This window comes from Macrosteles quadrilineatus, unplaced genomic scaffold (genome assembly GCF_028750875.1).
Source record: "Macrosteles quadrilineatus isolate MER2022 unplaced genomic scaffold, UCM_ALF_1.0 Scaffold_2__2_contigs__length_208266976, whole genome shotgun sequence".
Taxonomy (NCBI): domain Eukaryota; kingdom Metazoa; phylum Arthropoda; class Insecta; order Hemiptera; family Cicadellidae; genus Macrosteles; species Macrosteles quadrilineatus.
The window spans coordinates 145,988,379-146,006,373 of NW_026542595.1; the positions used below are offsets into that span (position 1 = coordinate 145,988,379).

At 37.4% G+C, this 17,995-nt stretch overlaps 1 protein-coding gene across 2 annotated transcripts in view; it reads left to right on the forward strand.

Moving 5' to 3' along the window:
- The window catches only part of LOC128983897 (uncharacterized), a 138,515-nt gene that overhangs the window by 84,682 nt on the left and 35,838 nt on the right, over positions 1-17,995 (forward strand). Inside the window, exons 4-5 of one of the 2 annotated variants that reach the window (XM_054403153.1) lie at positions 13,566-13,676; positions 15,296-15,379. In XM_054403153.1, coding sequence (XP_054259128.1) covers positions 13,566-13,676; positions 15,296-15,379 — 195 coding nt within the window. The remainder of the gene's footprint in view (positions 1-13,565; positions 13,677-15,295; positions 15,380-17,995) is intronic. The other variant, XM_054403154.1, reaches the window with a different exon arrangement.

Below are 17,995 nucleotides of genomic sequence, written 5' to 3' on the forward strand. Positions count from 1 at the left end.
GACACGACGTAGCGTTAGCGCGAGGCTTCCTCCCTGGAGTACCAGGTTCGAATCCCGCAATTCACTAATGTTTTAGCTATGTGACCCGTTGGTTCGGAACCCAGGTCGACCAATCAATAGTAAACACGAAGGTTTCCCAGCTGCGGAGAACTATCTATGTGTTTGGGAACTCCTTTTCCACGACAAGCCTTTTGTAAACCATGTAAATAGTAACCAACTTGGAATTACGGTTTGTTTATGATTAATATTGTTACTACGAACAGCTTGGAAAGGACTTCATCAAGAGTCGAGAGTACAGTATTTAAAGCACATTGTTTTTAAACTTAAACTATAGTCAATGTTTTAAGTTCAATACGTTGTTTGTAGTTTTTGATTTCATGTATCCCAATATTTTCAGTGATTAAATGTTTAGGAAAGTTACTCAACATACCTATTTTAATAGGGAATAAAAAAACAATCTGTTGGAAACTATTATTGGCAATTAACTTACAAAAATTAACTATTGGTTTCGTTTTTTAATTTAAGTTTGAAAAATATTATAATTGTTTGGATTTTTCTTAAACAATATGAGGTTAGTGCGCGAACCTTTGATGACATCAAACCGAACGAGGTCGCCTGTCCAATAAAACGTTTTCCCTCTTTGTTTTTCGAGAGAATGTAAGAGTTTTTCAATACAACTGCTCAACACCAAAATACCTTGACTTTGTACTCATATTTTCATAGCATAGGCAGACTATATATTAGAGATTACTTTACCATACATTATAATTTCACAGCAATTACCTTCTATAAAGCCTTAAGCACCGTATAATAACCTACAAGTACTGAGCACCATTACTAGATTAATTAAAGCTCCTAATGAAGTCATATAAAATAATTAATGTTCTTTTGTCTCAGTTAAACATTTGTACATCGTAAAACATTGCACGGTTGCACGCTATATTTCTTGACAAACAACAGTATTTGAATTATCTTATCTTCTATCATTTACAGATGTTTATCATTTAACATAACTAAACAGTTTGTTCAATTCTCCACCTCCCTTAGTGCCTTGTTCAGATAAAATTGGAGATGTGTTCCTAGATCGAGCAAATAAAGTTCAACATCGTTATATTTTAGTGTAGGTCTATATGATGATTAAACTTATAGTTACCCACGTATTCAAATTTGTAATTGAAAATAGTAATTCAAATTGATTGTATTGCTGTTCGTCTAATTATGCTGAATTTTCTTCATATCTAGGATCATGGCCAAATTGCCAGGAAGGTTATTTTTATATACAATATTTTTCTCTCAGTAAATAGTAATTACCAAATTCTCAACATAAAGGTTTTGGATCTCTTCATAAACTTTAGCGGTAATCACCTTACCACCGAGATATTTACCAGATAACAGCTAGTGATTACGAATTGAAAGTGATGGAAAGTGAATAACAACCAACGAAAGTAGAATTAGTGAAGGTAATTATAATTAGTAAAAGGAAAGACGATTGATCAGCCAGCGTGTAACCTGAATGTTCGTCTAGGGTTTGAGGTTCATCCTTACCCTCTACTGGGGGATTATTATTACTTGAGCCTTAATCTTTGTAAAGTAGAGATTAATAATGCCAGTGTCGCCTTAGACTAAACTCTATCCAAAGAAATCATTAATCATTGGTACATTGAGACCCCACTAACTAAATATTCTTCTTCTCTTATTCAGCATTGCCTCCAGGATTATGACAAAATAAATAGGTTTAAGTACTTTACGTCGTCAATCCTTTTGTAGTCTCGGCCTAAGACTACAAAAGGATTGACGATGTAAGGTGCGTAAACCTATTTATTTTGCCATTATTCTTCTGTACTGCAAGGAAACGTACAACGTTAGATCTGTTGAGATTACGTGGAGTGATTGAAAGTTTCGTAGCGTTTGTTTGATTTAATCGCTCTTTAACAAAATATAGTATCCCTCAATAACAGCCAGGAATAGGTTTTAACCCGCATGATATTTTACATCAAATCAACTGTTCATAATAGACCCTGTGTTTATCCGATGTATTCACGCACTTAGTTCGCAAATATGTAATTGTTTTTACCTTGATTTTGGGACTAGAAAACCTAATTTACTGTGCAACTTTTATTTGTACCAAAATCTAAAGTTGTGGAAAAATATTAAGTAAAACGCTTATAAACTACTGTGCGCTGGAAAATGTTTAGGCCTTAATCGTTTTTGTACAGTACAATATTCAAACTGACTTTACTTGCTAATATATCCATTATAACATAGTATTCCTCGGCTTAACCCAGCTTAAATGTCCCAGATTCCAGGCTTTCAAGGTTTCCATAAATTTCTTGGAGTAAATGGTTCTCATACAATACATTGGACGCGAAATTTAGTAGCTCCTTTGAACCAGACGATACTTGAAGTGGTTCGTCGTTACAGCTGATAGCTTCTTTGATGTTTCTGATTGGCGAGAAGATCTATTGAGACAAGAAGGCGTAGCTCTTCTAGGTTAAGAGAACTCATTGACCGACATTAGATAGCATTCAGCCTTATCTAGTTGTATGTAAACATGTGCGATATGTTGAAAAAGGAAACATAAATTGTGGGTTTAATTGTAAACAAATAAGTAAGGCGTTGAAACGTGTGACTCTTTTCAATTCCAATTATATACAGTACAGTTGTTATGCTTGTTACTCATCAATAGATTGTCGTAGGATTAGATTCATACCACTAGCGTCTCCTATTAAATTAGAGATGAGGGAAATGGTCCTAAAATTTTGTTGGGAGCATTTCCCTCTTCTTTCTCTACACGTTATCCCATTTGACACTTCGAAAAAGGACGATAGCTTTGATTAAGATTTTTATTGTTCAAAATATTAAAAAAATCTTTGAGTACGAGAATGAAATCTCCAATCGAAATATTTATTGAATTATTGTATGTACATCACGTAGTTTCTTCAATACAACGTTAATTTATCGTACATTGTAGTAAAATTCAAGAAAAATCATTACAAAAAATATCTCTTTTCACAAATCTAAATCCAAGGCGCCAAACCAACTCTGACTGGGTTTATCCACCAGGAAGACCTATTAACGGCCATAATTGACAATTTGTTTCATATTCTACACTAGACAGCTACATGATGGATCATCCTTCGTTTCCAATTTCAACCTCTAGTAGTTCATTTAACTTAACTGAACGACCCCACTAGGCAACAAAATAAAGAAGACATCACTCGATTCTGTGATGAATTTTGCTGTACCGTTAACAATTCCACGCCATTCTTTGGCTCTTGAGTATAGATTTTTGTCGCCAGTGAGTAAAACGCTTTCGTTTTAGTGATGGAAAATTGTCGTTTTAATTTTCACTAGGATGTTTGTAAATCTGCATTATTTCATGGGACTAAAATCTCAAGTAGGTGAGTGGAACCGTTTCTCGCGTGCAGCGGCACATAACTAGAATATCTGCCAATTACAATTGCATGCAATTTGCGTAGTGTAACACAAACAACGTGGGAATGTCCGCCATGAAGGTGGTGAGGGAAGAAAGGAGAGGCAATGATGAGAAGGTTGTCTGCGGTCTGTCTGTGGTTGACACTTCCGTTGGAGAATTGAATTTCACTTGTGTATTGTCAAAGTCAACAGTGGATGCAATCGGGAATAGCACTGTAATCGCAGGTCTTGAAATTGGATATTTCTTGGAATAATGACATTTAGATGGGCAAGTATTTGGATAAGAAACTTTGCATACTCTCGCTATTCTTCGGGCTGGACAATGTTTTCGAATCTGTTTATAAGATTAGGACATCAAATTAAACCCTTTTAGTTCCTTTGAAAACCACAATGCCTAATTTTAATCGTTTCATGTGGCCAAGTTTGTGATCTTTTGCATGCCACAATATATAGCTGGATAAGAAGTTGTTCAATGCGTAATCAAAGCAAAGATTACTTTCTCCTTCTCTGACCCTACCTTCCTTCACATTGAGAATGCTGTCTAGTTCGTGATTAGATTGGTGTTTCTTAGGCGCTTTCGGATCTTGAAATCAGATAACAGTTCAAAGTTTGTTCAAAATATTTCGTACATCTACGCTAAAATGAGCACTAGAACAAAAACTACAGTTTCATCACAAATTTACCCACAAGTTGAGGATTCTAAACTTCACATTTTGATTGATGGATTTTCAGACCATTTTGCAACATCTATTACAAAATAGCCGAAAATTCTATACTGTAGGAAATCACTTCAATCACATTGCATTTCCCCAAGGGAGTAGGAAACCTCTTCAAAATTAAATTTATTCCAACAATTATTTTGAAAAGCAGTAGACGGAGCATAACTCACATATTGCCGATTACATATTACAATTACACAACTTTACATATTGTAATATACATACTATATAAATATTGCCTATAGCTTTCATGGAGGGAGATCTTCATCAATACAGTGGCATTCCTCGTCTAGTAATTACAAAGAACATAATCAAGTCCCCGGACGCAGGAGCGCCGGTTCAATTCATCAATTCCTTGTCTACTATTCAGCCACCGCCTGTTTGGTTTATTCGTGGCCAGTTCACTGTCCGTGTCCAGTGTTCCCCTCCCACCGTTCTGTTCCCGCCGTCCCGCGGTCTAGTCTGTCAGTTCTGGTGTGTCGGTGTGCGAACGTGTGTGGATTTGTGCGTGGATTACTTGTACCTAGTTTTTGAACGATTTTAGTCGTTGAAGGTTACGTTGTGGAAGTGTTGTGCATTGGAAAATCATCAAGTTTGTGGTTATTTTGTAAAAATCTCAATGCTTTAGTAGTTGATTTGTAAAATTTTCGATTATTTCACCGGTATATATAGGTCCCGAATTTTACTTAATTTCGGTGTATCGATTACATATTATAGTTTGTTTGCCTTGACGTTAAGGCGAGGTAAAAAAAACCTACCGACCACATCGTCCATCCAGTCTTTGCCAGTGCAGTTGTACGAAAATAGGTTTTCTTTGAAAGTTTTGATATATTTTTTGACTGTTACTGAGCAAGTGCTAAAATGTAAAGTGAAAACATATTAATAGGTTTTGGGATATGAAAGGAGGTTTGAGATGTGTTTTACAGAGTTTCTTGGGGTAGTTGGGCCTCTTGGGGATTTGCCCTATATGTTTATTTTTCTCCAATCCTATCCATGATTGTAATATTCGACTACACTTTCACTATCACACATTATCACAATGTCGCAATACATCATATGCATAGATTACAAGATTACAAGATTAGTCAATGGCATGAATCACTCACACAGTTACAATCGATCCAGATCACTTGCTTACTTCTTTGCTTTTTTGATAACTTGGATTTAAACTTTTTAAGAGTTTACTAATTGGAAAATAATTATTACATATCTGAATGGAAAATTTGTGAAAACACGACAAAATATCTACCAGTTAAACAAAATGTTGTAATAACTAATTAATTTACCGATGTGCTTTGAGGTCGCGTATTGTTGTGGTTGTATTGGTAGGGGTGGTTGGTGGTTGGTGGTTGGTGGTTGTTGATGGCTGGGTGGTTGTATTGTAGGAAGCCACGAATGCCAAGCTCGTTGCCTTGGCCTTGCTGAGTGGTTGGCCTTGCCACCTATACAAGTGTCCGCCCTCTCGTACCGAGTGGTTCGGAATCCATATCATTTCATACACACCCTTATGAGTTATGATATAATACACAATCATATTTAAGACAAACATGTGGGCCACAGGTATCTCCTTCGAAGTGCTGCGTATAAAGCTAAAACATTATATTCGCTCTTTGTTATGGATAGCAAAGTGCAGATACCGTAAGATATTCTGTAGCTAATTGTCTGGTAGTTAATTGAACGGGTTAACACATACACAACCAAACAGAAGAAAAGGTTGTAGCTCCGATATCATAATTTGTACTCAAAGTGCATAAGTATTCATAAACCACTTGAAATGTGGCCCTAATCTCACATCAATGCCACACCCATGCTATCCCACGTTGTTTGAAGGTTCGCCGACAAACCTGCGCTGCCAAACAGAGCGTGGACACGATGGGGCGTGCTGGGAATTATGGTGCGAGGCTGAAATTATCGTATGCACTGCTAAATTATTGTTCGGAAGTGGTTGCAACTTGATATGAACTACAAGTTTTTCATAATTTTATAGGGTAAATTTGATCTATTCAGTTACAATAGTAGAGGTCAATAAACTCAACAGGTTATAAATCGATCAACATTCATTTAGTTAAAAACTGTTTCGAAAAACTTTATGAAAGAAGTAGATTTCCTAAACGATCGACGGTAACATAATTTCTCCACAAATTACCTACCCGATTTTATTATATTTTTAACAGTCATACAATTTTACAAGCAGAGCTGTCAGTATCATCGAGCAATACGAATATTGGTATTCCCATTAAGTGTATACGATTTTACATGAAGAGCAACAGCCCAACCAGGATTATCGTGCAATACGATATTATGGTATCCTCTGTAGGCTACGATCGTTTATATTCCGGTTATCTGTGTCAGATTCACCCACTTGTGAACAGTTCGGCCCGAGGACCGGTCTCTTCCGGCTTGGAACATATTTATAGACGTTTTATGGTAATCGGCAAAACGCCAGATAAGCGGTCAAAGTCTGGAGAGGAATAGTTTATTTCCGACGTCGAAGATGTAGAGCAAGTTTTAAACTAAAAGTCTGTTGAACGATTGTCAATAGATTAAAGATTAAAGTGATGTGCAACTGTCCTTTGTAAAAAGTTCAAAAATAAAATTCTTCGAGAGAAATTACTCCGCTGATTTTACACACTTTTACCTGTATTTTCTGTGCTCTCTAATTTTTAAATTCTACGATACGACTACTTGCTAACTTACATACAATCACGATTACTAGAAAAATACCGGTATGGATCATAAACATAAACAAATGACGTTGTTGGCCCGATTCCTATACTAATAGCATTGAACATATGTTTTGGCAGCTCCATTTAAGCATTGTTAAATAATGTTTATTTTCGGGCCAAAAACGTAATTTGTTTATGTTTATGATCCATACCGGTCATACAATATTTGTATCGTATTTTTGGAAGAAAGCAATTATAAATTTCAATTTTAGTAGTTAATTTTAGTTTTTCACAAGTTAACAGTTAATGGAACTGAAGATGGTATAGTTGACAATACGTTTTCCTATATTTTTGATTTTATTTAAAAGGTCGTATAAGAAGGTAATGGTACATTTTGTCAGCACACTATGGTCGGTAGCAAAATCTAACTAAGTATTATATTATCACAGATCTACAAATGCCTAGTGTTATTTGAGCATAGGGTCAAATGTAAAAAACTACAACATGTGTAAAGACAAAATCGCCAAAGAAGAATGAGAAAATAACTAGGAACTCAGCTTTGCTTATTAGAAAGATGATGAGGATCGACATTTGATCCAGTTCTAGCCGCGCAATGCGAAGAATGACGGTATTCCAATGACGAAACACCGTCACTACTAATTATTGTGAGCCTCTGTCTCAAGAATGTTACGTCACTTTCATTCGTATTACGTAAATATTGGCTAGTTGCACAAAACAAAAGTAAGAACCTCCAAAAAGATCCAAAACAGCGTTCAACCATCGCTTATCGTTTTCAAGTAAATTTTGAACCACTAATGGTTTACTAAAGTAAATAGTTTGGTATCTTCAAGCAAAAAATCGTGGGATTTGAATTAGTTTAACTGTAACTTTTTAGTTCCATTACTTCCGGATGGGATCATACTAAACAAACGCAAAATTAATTTCTAAAACTTTTTCAATTAAATTTAGGTTCGAATCAAATCAAGATAACACTTTTTACCACAATTGATTGTCCTACCTTTCCCAACCGAGCTGAGCGAAACTGCACAAACTTACTGGGAATTTGGTATGCAACGATATTATATTATTTTTATATAGTTGGATATTATTGTTTTATGCAAAGCTTAAACATGAAATTCAATTCCTTAAAACCAAAGCTTTATTACATTCCAAATCGTTTATAACTGTCGTTCCAACACTTAAGCAAGAAAATTCAAGTTAGGATAATTTAGCTTTTCATAGTTATACACCCGTGATAGCGTTGTCAAAAATGCTAAGTTTTCAAAAACATCTCGAGTTATACAGCTAGTTTATAGTACTTTACGGATAATTCCTGGGGTTCCCACATACGACGACTTTAACTTATCAGGTCCCGTACGTACTATATCACGATATACACATGTGCAATTACATTTTATGTATTGCCAGTATTTTAACAGTTACAAAGCATAACACGATAAACGTATATAATATGTAATAGCACTAAGTGAATCTGAATCATGAGTGCGAAGGTTGCAATGAATAGTGGAGCACCAATTGACTCTCTCTTTGTCGCACCCGCAGAGACGCGTATCTCCCCTCTTTGTCGCACTCATGGCGCGTGATGGACCGTTTCCGCACCGTATCTGCGCAATTGGCCCTTCACAACTGATTGTATGAAATATCGTAGATGTCACGGCGAGTTGGGCGAAAATCATCTCAAGCTAAAACGAAAACACTACCTAATGAAAAGTATTTACACTTTTTACGCAGGTAAAATGTTGAGGCAACTCACAGTAAATAGTATGCTACCCTTTTTGTGTATATCATTATATGTTATCAACAAGTCGTTTATCTAATTTACCAGCTTGGTCATTGTCCTCATATCACCACACGATTGTAATAGTACTACCGTACTCATATCAACAGTGTACATTTTTTTTAAACTAAATATCTTCCAAATAAATTATTCCTTTTCATATAATCATTGACCAATTGACTACCCTCAGGCAATGGTGTGTTGGTGTGTAACATTCAATCTGGAAAGTAAATAGGTTGACTAATTTTGTTGAATTAGGTACTTTACTCCCAGTAATTTCGTGTTTGTTTGTATTGGCCGTTGCAAATTTTGAGTGGTCGCAAAAGTATATGTTGCTGGTTGACAACTCTGTGTCCAACATTGTAAGCCTAGTATCGTCCCATATAGGCCGCCTCTGCCAGGCCTACTCTATATCTATATTGGTGCGGCGTGTCGCAAGGCAGGTTTCTCAACTCCATTCTGTTTCCGCGACCCCATAGTGGACAGTTTGGTCCGGAGGTCCACCTCCTTTGTGTTTCTCCAGTCGAAATAGATGAGTACAATCTACACAAAGTCCAATAGTGTCACAATCTACTCAAAGACAAACATTCTACGTATTCAAATTAAATTAACTAAAAAGGTTCTCGTTGCCCTGGTTCAACGTTATGTGGACGTCGGACAACATTAGTTAAAATTAAATTTCCAGAAGCCTAGATCTATGTATCATAGAAAAAGATTATTTTTATTTACGAAATCTACATTGTTCTTGATTGATTGTCAACAATTGGGATGACAACTAACTATTTCAATACTCGTATTGGTAGTTGCACTTATATTTGGACAGCTTGGACTATACTGTAAAATATATTTTTACTTATCGTGTACATTTTTGTATGCGTTTGCTAAGTCAATGATTAAGAACGTTGATCCGGAGTTTCAATTAATTTTTCCTACAGTTTGTAGTCCCTACAAGCAAAAGAATAAGGCGAAAGTTAATTGTAGTATAATCAATACTTTGTGGGCCATGTATTTAATTTATATTTATAATTTTGTGTGTAAACCATATGGGTTTACATAACACATGATGGCAATAACAAACGTTGTTTATTTAGTCAAAACATAATAAACTCGCGTATTACATAGAGCTGGAGATAAACAGTTTTTCTGGAAAATACAGTTTGATTTTAGGGAATTTTGACTTGCTTAGACTATTAATTAGTCTACCCTTCTTAGTAAAGAAATTGTACTACCAAGAACAAACAATATGACAAAAATCATTACAAGAGGAAGAACGGTTCGCAACAGTGTTTGCGCGTTGTGACGTGTAGTGACGTGTTATGTGTCACGTGACACGTGTGTTGCGCGCGTGTGCGTGTGTGAGTGCGTGCAGCTGACGTCATGGGTGCGCACAACACCAAGGACCGCAAGTTGAGCGCTGCGGTTTGTACAGAGTACATACCCAACACCAACAACAACGTCAACAACCGCATGCGGCTCGGCAGCTTCAAAAGAGGTTTGTAATTTCAGAAACGATTACGAAATTACTCTGTAAACTATTTGTAAATTTTGGGAAATAATTGTTTGCCCTTGAGTTAGGCCTATGCATGTAGCTAAAGAAAATATATTTGAAGGATTTTTGCAGATTTTGTCCATTTCTGAGAAGTGTAAACACAATATTTACGGTGTTCCGTGCGCAAGAATTAAATGAATCTGGGCGCGACGTGTGTTGCTCCAGGAACTCTGATTCTGGAATGTATTCATTCGCCCATCTCAATTACACGGGTCGTAATCTTGTGTAGTACCTATTCAGTATTGATGGATCACGTATCTTATCCTTTCTGTGATTTCAGCTTTTTTGTTTGTTTGCCTTTTTTTTAATTTGACCAATCTAAGCATTTGTTGTTTTTATTTCAGTTTGGGTTTCCTTCTCGTCCGCGTTTTGCACTAATCCAGTTATCCTATTTCACAGTCTAGGTTCCTTTTCCTGATGATTGGGTTGTATCTTAGATCCCTAAACTTAGCAAAACTTGCATACTGATGGAAGATGTAATTCTTTCCCCAACTTGAACTCACTATCCTAAATCGAACTTTAAATCAATAACGCTGGATGGATTGGAAAAAACTAATTGAATTGAACATTGAATTTTATGTTAAATAGTTGATCAAATACATACGGTATGCCTATATACTGACTGAACTGGTATTGCCGTATTGAGTCCGGTCGTTGTGACAGTGGCTTACAATTCAGAGATATAGAACACATTTACGCGTTTTTACATTTTTATCGCTAGGTGCTACAATGTTAAAACTTAAATGCAACTGGTTTGGTACAAAGCTTTTGTTAATATTACCAATTTTTGCCTGTTAATGCCGGAAGTAGACCAAGATAAACTTAAGCAGGGGTTTATACCTTTTGTGGTGAGAATGGCCAAGAGGGCTATTCGTAGCAGAATGGCGTTTGACGAAAATTTGAAAAATAGAATTTACAATTGCACTACTAGCTTTTACGCTATCGCCCCGAGAAAAGAAACTTCCAATGCCCAGGAGACTGGCCAAGCCTGTATTACTCTCCCGCTGATTTGTACCAAATTACTGTACCGGCAGCTGGAGTCCAGCATAATGCAGCCTTGTTTCCTTACAAGGGTTCCAACGTTCGATCCTCGAGCGATCCAGCGATCGGTTCACACAGCTCGTGATCATGAGTCGTGCTTGTGCCGCATTCCTGCCTGTGATTGCACCGTGATCTTCTACAAATAGAGCTTTGCAAAGTGCAGTTTTCATGAGATTCTTTAAATAATAGTTTTGATGATCAAACTGCATAATTTTGTGTTTTTTTTGTTGAATATTGTCTTTGAATACATAAGTAGTCACTTAGATTTGCCCCGAACTAAAGAATGGATTGCCTTTACGTCAGTTGCACTAAGTTGGAGTTTTTGCCTATCCTCAATCATCGAATCATCCGAGACACCCAAAAACATCTGTAACAGCCTACACAATCTTCTTTTGTGAATTTTCTTTCTTGTGTGTGTGTGTTTTTATAATTCATCTCAAGGTGCTTTGCTTTATCATAGTGTTTTGAGATACTCATGGCAGGCGGTTCCAGGCGAGATTTTATTCAAACCATGAGTGGTAGATTCGTAATTCAATCACTTGATATTCCAGACACAGATAACGTGTTGAACTGATGTAATACAGGGTGTTGTCAGTAGTCAGCTGGGTTGGTGGCAATGCTATATCCGGCTTGACCACGTCTCTGAGGCCAGGTGGTTGACCCGCTCTTCTCCAGACCTTAGTCTCTTATCTCTATATCTAGCCTTCAGTCTCTCAAGACTGGTGTCGTGGTATATACAGGGTGTTGTCAGTAGTCAGCTAGGCTGGTGGCAATGCTATATCCGGATTGACCACGTCTCTGAGGCCAGGTGGTTGACCCGCTCTTCTCCAGACCTTAGTCTCTTCTCTACATCTAGCCTTCAGTCTCTCAAGACTGGTGTCGTGGTATATACAGGGTGTTGTCAGTAGTCAGCTAGGCTGGTGGCAATGCTATATCCGGCTTGACCACGTCTCTGAGGCCAGGTGGTTGACCCGCTCTTCTCCAGACCTTAGTCTCTTATCTTTATATCTAGCCTTCAGTCTCTCAAGACTGGTGTCGTGGTATAGGGTGCGTACACAAAGAACGCCGGTTGCCGGCACCGGCAAACCGGCAGCTTGCTCCTCGTGCTTACAAGCGCGGCAAAAGCTTGAAGCCGTACATAAAGAAAGCTGGTAACAAGCGTGACAAGTCAGTTCACTTTGAGCCGTGTCAAACATGTCTTCGTCTAGTGATGATGTGTTTTTGGCGGAGAGTGTTCATGTAAAATTATTGCAAAGGAGGAAAGTCGGTGTTCATGTTATTAATAGACATAGGAAGAAACTTGGTGAATACCATCACTTGTTTCATCCGCAACTAAAAGGTGACCCACAACGGTTCTACACATACATGAGAATTCAGTAGCTATCTCCATCCAACACTTATCTACATACACTCTGTTCGCGTGCAACTTCTCCGGTTTATCCCAAATCGCCTTATTTTGATAAACTTTGGAAATTAAATCATCTGTATCAACCATCGCGCTATGACACCCACCAACTGCACAGTACAGAGACCACTCGCGGACTGAGCCGGTTGCCGGAACCGGCTTATAAGAATGTTCTCTTCATACTTGTTTGCCGGTTGACGCCGGCAGCTCGCGCTTGTTGCGCTTGTTGAGCCGGCACCGGCGTTTACTGTGTACGGGCACACTTGAAACCATGTTAAGTTCTTCTCGAGCCGGGACGCGCTTACAGCGGCCGGTTTGCCGGCGCCGGCAACCGGCGTTCTTTGTGTACGCACCCATATACAGGGTGTTGTCAGTAGTCAGCTGGGTTGGTGGCAATGCTATATCCGGCTTGACCACGTCTCTGAGGCCAGGTGGTTGACCCGCTCTTCTCCAGACCTTAGTCTCTTATCTCTATATCTAGCCTTCAGTCTCTCAAGACTGGTGTCGTGGTATATACAGGGTGTTGTCAGTAGTCAGCTGTGTTGGTGGCAATGCTATATCCGGCTTGACCACGTCTCTGAGGCCAGGTGGTTGACCCGCTCTTCTCCAGACCTTAGTCTCTTATCTCTATATCTAGCCTTCAGTCTCTCAAGACTGGTGTCGTGGTATATACAGGGTGTTGTCAGTAGTCAGCTAGGCTGGTGGCAATGCTATATCCGGCTTGACCACGTCTCTGAGGCTAGGTGGTTGACCCGCTCTTCTCCAGACCTTAGTCTCTTATCTCTATATCTAGCCTTCAGTCTCTCATGACTGGTGTCGTGGTATATTATACATATATATATATATCAAGTATTTTAAATGTATTTTTAGCATTTGCCGTGTTAGGGACGGGATCGACCCAGCTTGTAACTTAGCTTGTTGTGGTTTTAACGTGATGTGTTTCTTGTTGCAGGAAGCACCAAGAAGCGAGATGGTGTCAGGTCCGCATCCCCTCAGAGCGACGTCGCCGCCCCCAACTGCCGCCCTCACACACAGACGCTGCCCCCGAGGCTGCTGCCCTCACGTGAGTTGATTTTCTATACTCTACTTAGTACTAAATGTGCTTGTATGTACTTGGCGTTAGGTCCCCCATAGAGCGACAGCCCCGGGTGCCAACACTCCCTAGTTCTACACGATTTGTTCTTACTGTACTTAGTGTCTGTAAAACGACATGTTATTTGTTTGAACATAGTGTTAGGTCCTCGCCCTTTCGATTGAATCGTGCATAAGAGTGGTTTGAAGGTTCAATATGATTATGAGAAGTCTTAATCAATTTTATCCATCTATCCATGTTTTTTTTAGAAAAACTGACGTAAGGGATGTTTTTCATGAAAGAAACCTGTAGGGTAATTAACATGCTGTAAACCCCCTATTTTCATTTAATTCTAAAATTCAACAAGGAAAACGTAATTCCTAATCATAAGATTTCAAAGGGTATATAGACTCCCTACTTGCTTCAAATCTATAAAGAAAATATGTGTTTGGACTGTTGTATGAACATTGAATTGGTAGGGTTGATATGTCTTTCATATAGGCATAAACTAATAAATTTTATATGTGACAATTACACTTTTGGTGTTTTATACTGTGTGTTTATTTTTCGTAATTTTCTTAAGGCGAAGTATTTTATGCCAGGAGTAACAGTTCAGTCGTGGTACTCCCAATCACAAAAATGTTAGTTTCAAACTTTAATTGGAAGAGCTCGACAAGTTAACCCAAGAACAAAATTGATATCCACATTTTCCACTAATAATCTGTGATGTATACATTTCCTTAAAAATCAGACAAAAAAAATACGGCAATACAAATATATTTAGGTCTATTCACTTGTACATAGAGAGAGTTACATTTATGACGGTGCCTGCAATGCGATGGAAGATTATTCACAGACTGTAATGTACTGCGGAGTGTGGCGACAAAATTTGCAGGCGCTCTCGTATTGCCGCTAACGATCACATTATTACCTGGTAGTTGGTCTAATTTGTTATCTTATGTTATCAGTTATTCCTCGTAACCCCCCGATTGTAGTTTAGTCTATTACATTGGATTTATTTGCTTAGCTAAATTTTTTTTTTATTTTGTCGAGCTTTTCGTTTATTTGCATTGATGAACGTGTATTACGACCACGACACACTACTAATACAATACTTTATGGCCAACGGAACATTACCCAAATTGCTTATTTGACTGCTTAACCTACTGTAAGTATAATTTACAAACTTCAAAAAAAATATTTTACTTTCCAAGCATCCAAGAATTTAGTAGCTTGATTGTTTTATCCATGCACCGTAGCACGTCGTTCTTTTTTCAATAGAAATTGGGTCTTTTGTCAAATAAGTCATATTGCTGTATTGATATGCACACAAACATTGCTTCCATTTAGGACGTTCCCTTGTTGACGTTTGTACACGATGTTTCTCACATGATATATCGTAGAATCTGTTAAAACGTTTACCTCAACTGCAGCTAGAGTGGTAGGCCTACTCCTTTTCAATTAAGGAACAACTCAATTTTTCGAAAATTATTTGCATTTTTGTTATACAATTTTTATTTTTACGTGTTGCTATTTTTGTGTTTGCTATGTTTCCTATGATTTCGCCTGTTGTCATTGTGTTGTTTGTGTTCACCCCATGTTGTCTGCAGGCCCCGCTGTCCGCACTCTCCAGAAGATCGCAGAGGGCCGAGCCGTGGGTCACGGGTTCGAGTACTCCCTCACCCGACACATTGGTGTGTAGCGTGTTGGTTGCTGCATTGTTGATAGTTGATTGTTGTAGCGGTGGAGGCCATTGTTTAGAGTTTGCTGGTTTGAAGGTTTGATCACTGTGTAGTTTGGACTGTCGCACCTGACACCTGATAACAATGGTTGCAACAATCACGTTTTAGGTAGGGTGAGCACTTGGAATTAGGAATAGTCAACAGATTTTAGTACTTTATCGCTAATTAAAATAACCACTTCGAACATACCGCGTTTTGTGATATTAAATCTAATACTACGTCTACATGTTAAATTGTTTATGTATAAAATTGTTTACAAAGTGTTTTGGTACATTAGGGCCAGTGTCGTATCAGGTCAGACTGTTTCTAAACATGATTTTGCGACAATCTAACATGTAAGTAGAAATATAAAGAAATCTTACGAACTTTCACGTTATATTTTTTTAATTTTTGCTTTGAGGTGGCTGTTTTTGTAATTGAAGTGCGAGAATTATATCATGTCGGTTGGGTTTCATCTTCCATACTGCCTTAGAATGAGCAATGTCAAAGACTTCTGACTATGTAATACATTGCACCAGTTCTTCAAATCCTATTTAAAATTGCAAGTATCTATTTACAAAACAAACAAAAATTTAAGATAAATTTCTCTGTAGTGGAAAACACTCTTAACTAAAGCAATGTTAGAGTTTGTACAACGAAATGTCTATAAAGAAGTTTGTTTTACTGGGAAATTAATAAGTTTCTGAAATCTTTTGAGTCACAAGAAACCAATAGTTAATTCAATCTTACGGTAATTATTATCCACTAAATAAACGTATTACGTGTGTGGGGATATGTAACGAATCATCCAAATACGCTATAATTGCCATTGAAAACTGTGTAATACAGAATTATTGATATTTATAAATAAACTGAAATTAATGTAACATTGAGAGAAAGCCACCCCAAGGTATGTGAGGCGGAGATTGTGCTGTAGTCGGCCGTGACCCGCCATTCATTGATCTTTTGATAAGGTTGGGTGAGGAAAGATACTACTATAGACACGAATTCTACTACTTCTACATATCCTCACTATTAATAATCTCCTAATACCTGATTCGCACGGGTAAAGAAAAATACGAAAACACTACAGACATATATACTGGCCCACTTTTAGCACTTTGAAAAACCTCCTGCCTAATTTAGGGTTATGTAAGGTTATGTAGACTCTCTCTGTTGTTCGTCTGAGTAAATCCATACTCCATGCCACCATCTCTTTAGAGAAATAAATTATCCAGAACGTGCTTTAAAATGACTTTTCCATTTTATTTTATACTAGGAACTTGTTTGGTACTGTAAACCTTACAACCAATTAATGCCATAGTGTAGGCTACAGAAAAATAAAACCTCAACAAAACTTCATGTACCCGGTAATAGAGCCTCTTCTAGTATTTAGCACGAAATAGAAAATCCGTTCAGTTTTCATAAACCGATTAAAAACGGAGTTTTCTTGATTTCTTAAAACTATCCATGGAAAACTACGCACAGTTCAAAAATCCTCACATACACATATCACATGAAAACGCGGGAAACAAAGCTCTTTCAGAACATTTGTCGCAAGTGAGTGAAACCAATTAAAATTCTGTTTATGTCGGTTAATGTCAAGTTTTCTTAAAGTTTCCTTGTAAAGATAACATTGTCTCATCGAATAAACACTGTAATCTTTCCAAAGCGGTTGTTAAAAAAAACAAGTGTGAGAAATCCGTGTCCAAGTTTTAATTGTTTTAGATTTAAGCATGGAGCACATAAATACTTGTTTGTTATAAAACGCCAGTTGTTTCTTCTTTAGTTGACTTTTGTTGTTTTGTAAAACATTTGCTATTCCTTACAACCCCCCCCCCCCTATAAATTTACCAGAGCTATTCGGAATGTGAACGATTGTCAACACCGATCTTGACTATAGCAGTTTTGACCTCAATATGATTACCTCGTGATGTTACGGAGATTTTTGTGTACGTAACGTGAACAGATATTGTTGAAATTTGAACTTGTAGGTTCGGCAAGTGACCTGGACTCGTCCATATATGGACTTGACCTTCCTGTAGGACCGGCCGTGTGTGTAAAAACCATCGTCTCGAGGTTTCAACAATCTTATCCGCATTGTAGTATATATTTAAAATAATACTGAACCTTTGCCCTAAACTTTTACCCTATTGTTGAAATACCATGATAAATATTGACCAGGCCTTGTTATACCACAAGAATAAACAAACAAAACGTTTGAAGCACATACAAATATTGTACATGGTATTCACTGTATTTCTTGTGATACTAATGGTAAATAGAAAAAGAAAGTTGACAATAGAAAAAATACAGGATTCTAATAGTTTATTCCTACTGTATTACCTTTCCTGGTAATGATCGCATATGTAAACATATTTTAAAGGTAATCTCTACAATTTGCTTCAGTTTTCATTGCATTCATAGATTGTAAAAAATTCAACTGTAACTCTTGAAGTTGTTCCAATGCAACTCTTTGCGAACTGTTTTACTCGCAAACTAAAAACATTTGCTGGTACAATCGAGATAGTTCCCCTTCACATTGTTTCAATACAGGAGCACTTCCTATATCGTTCTCGACATTGCAGA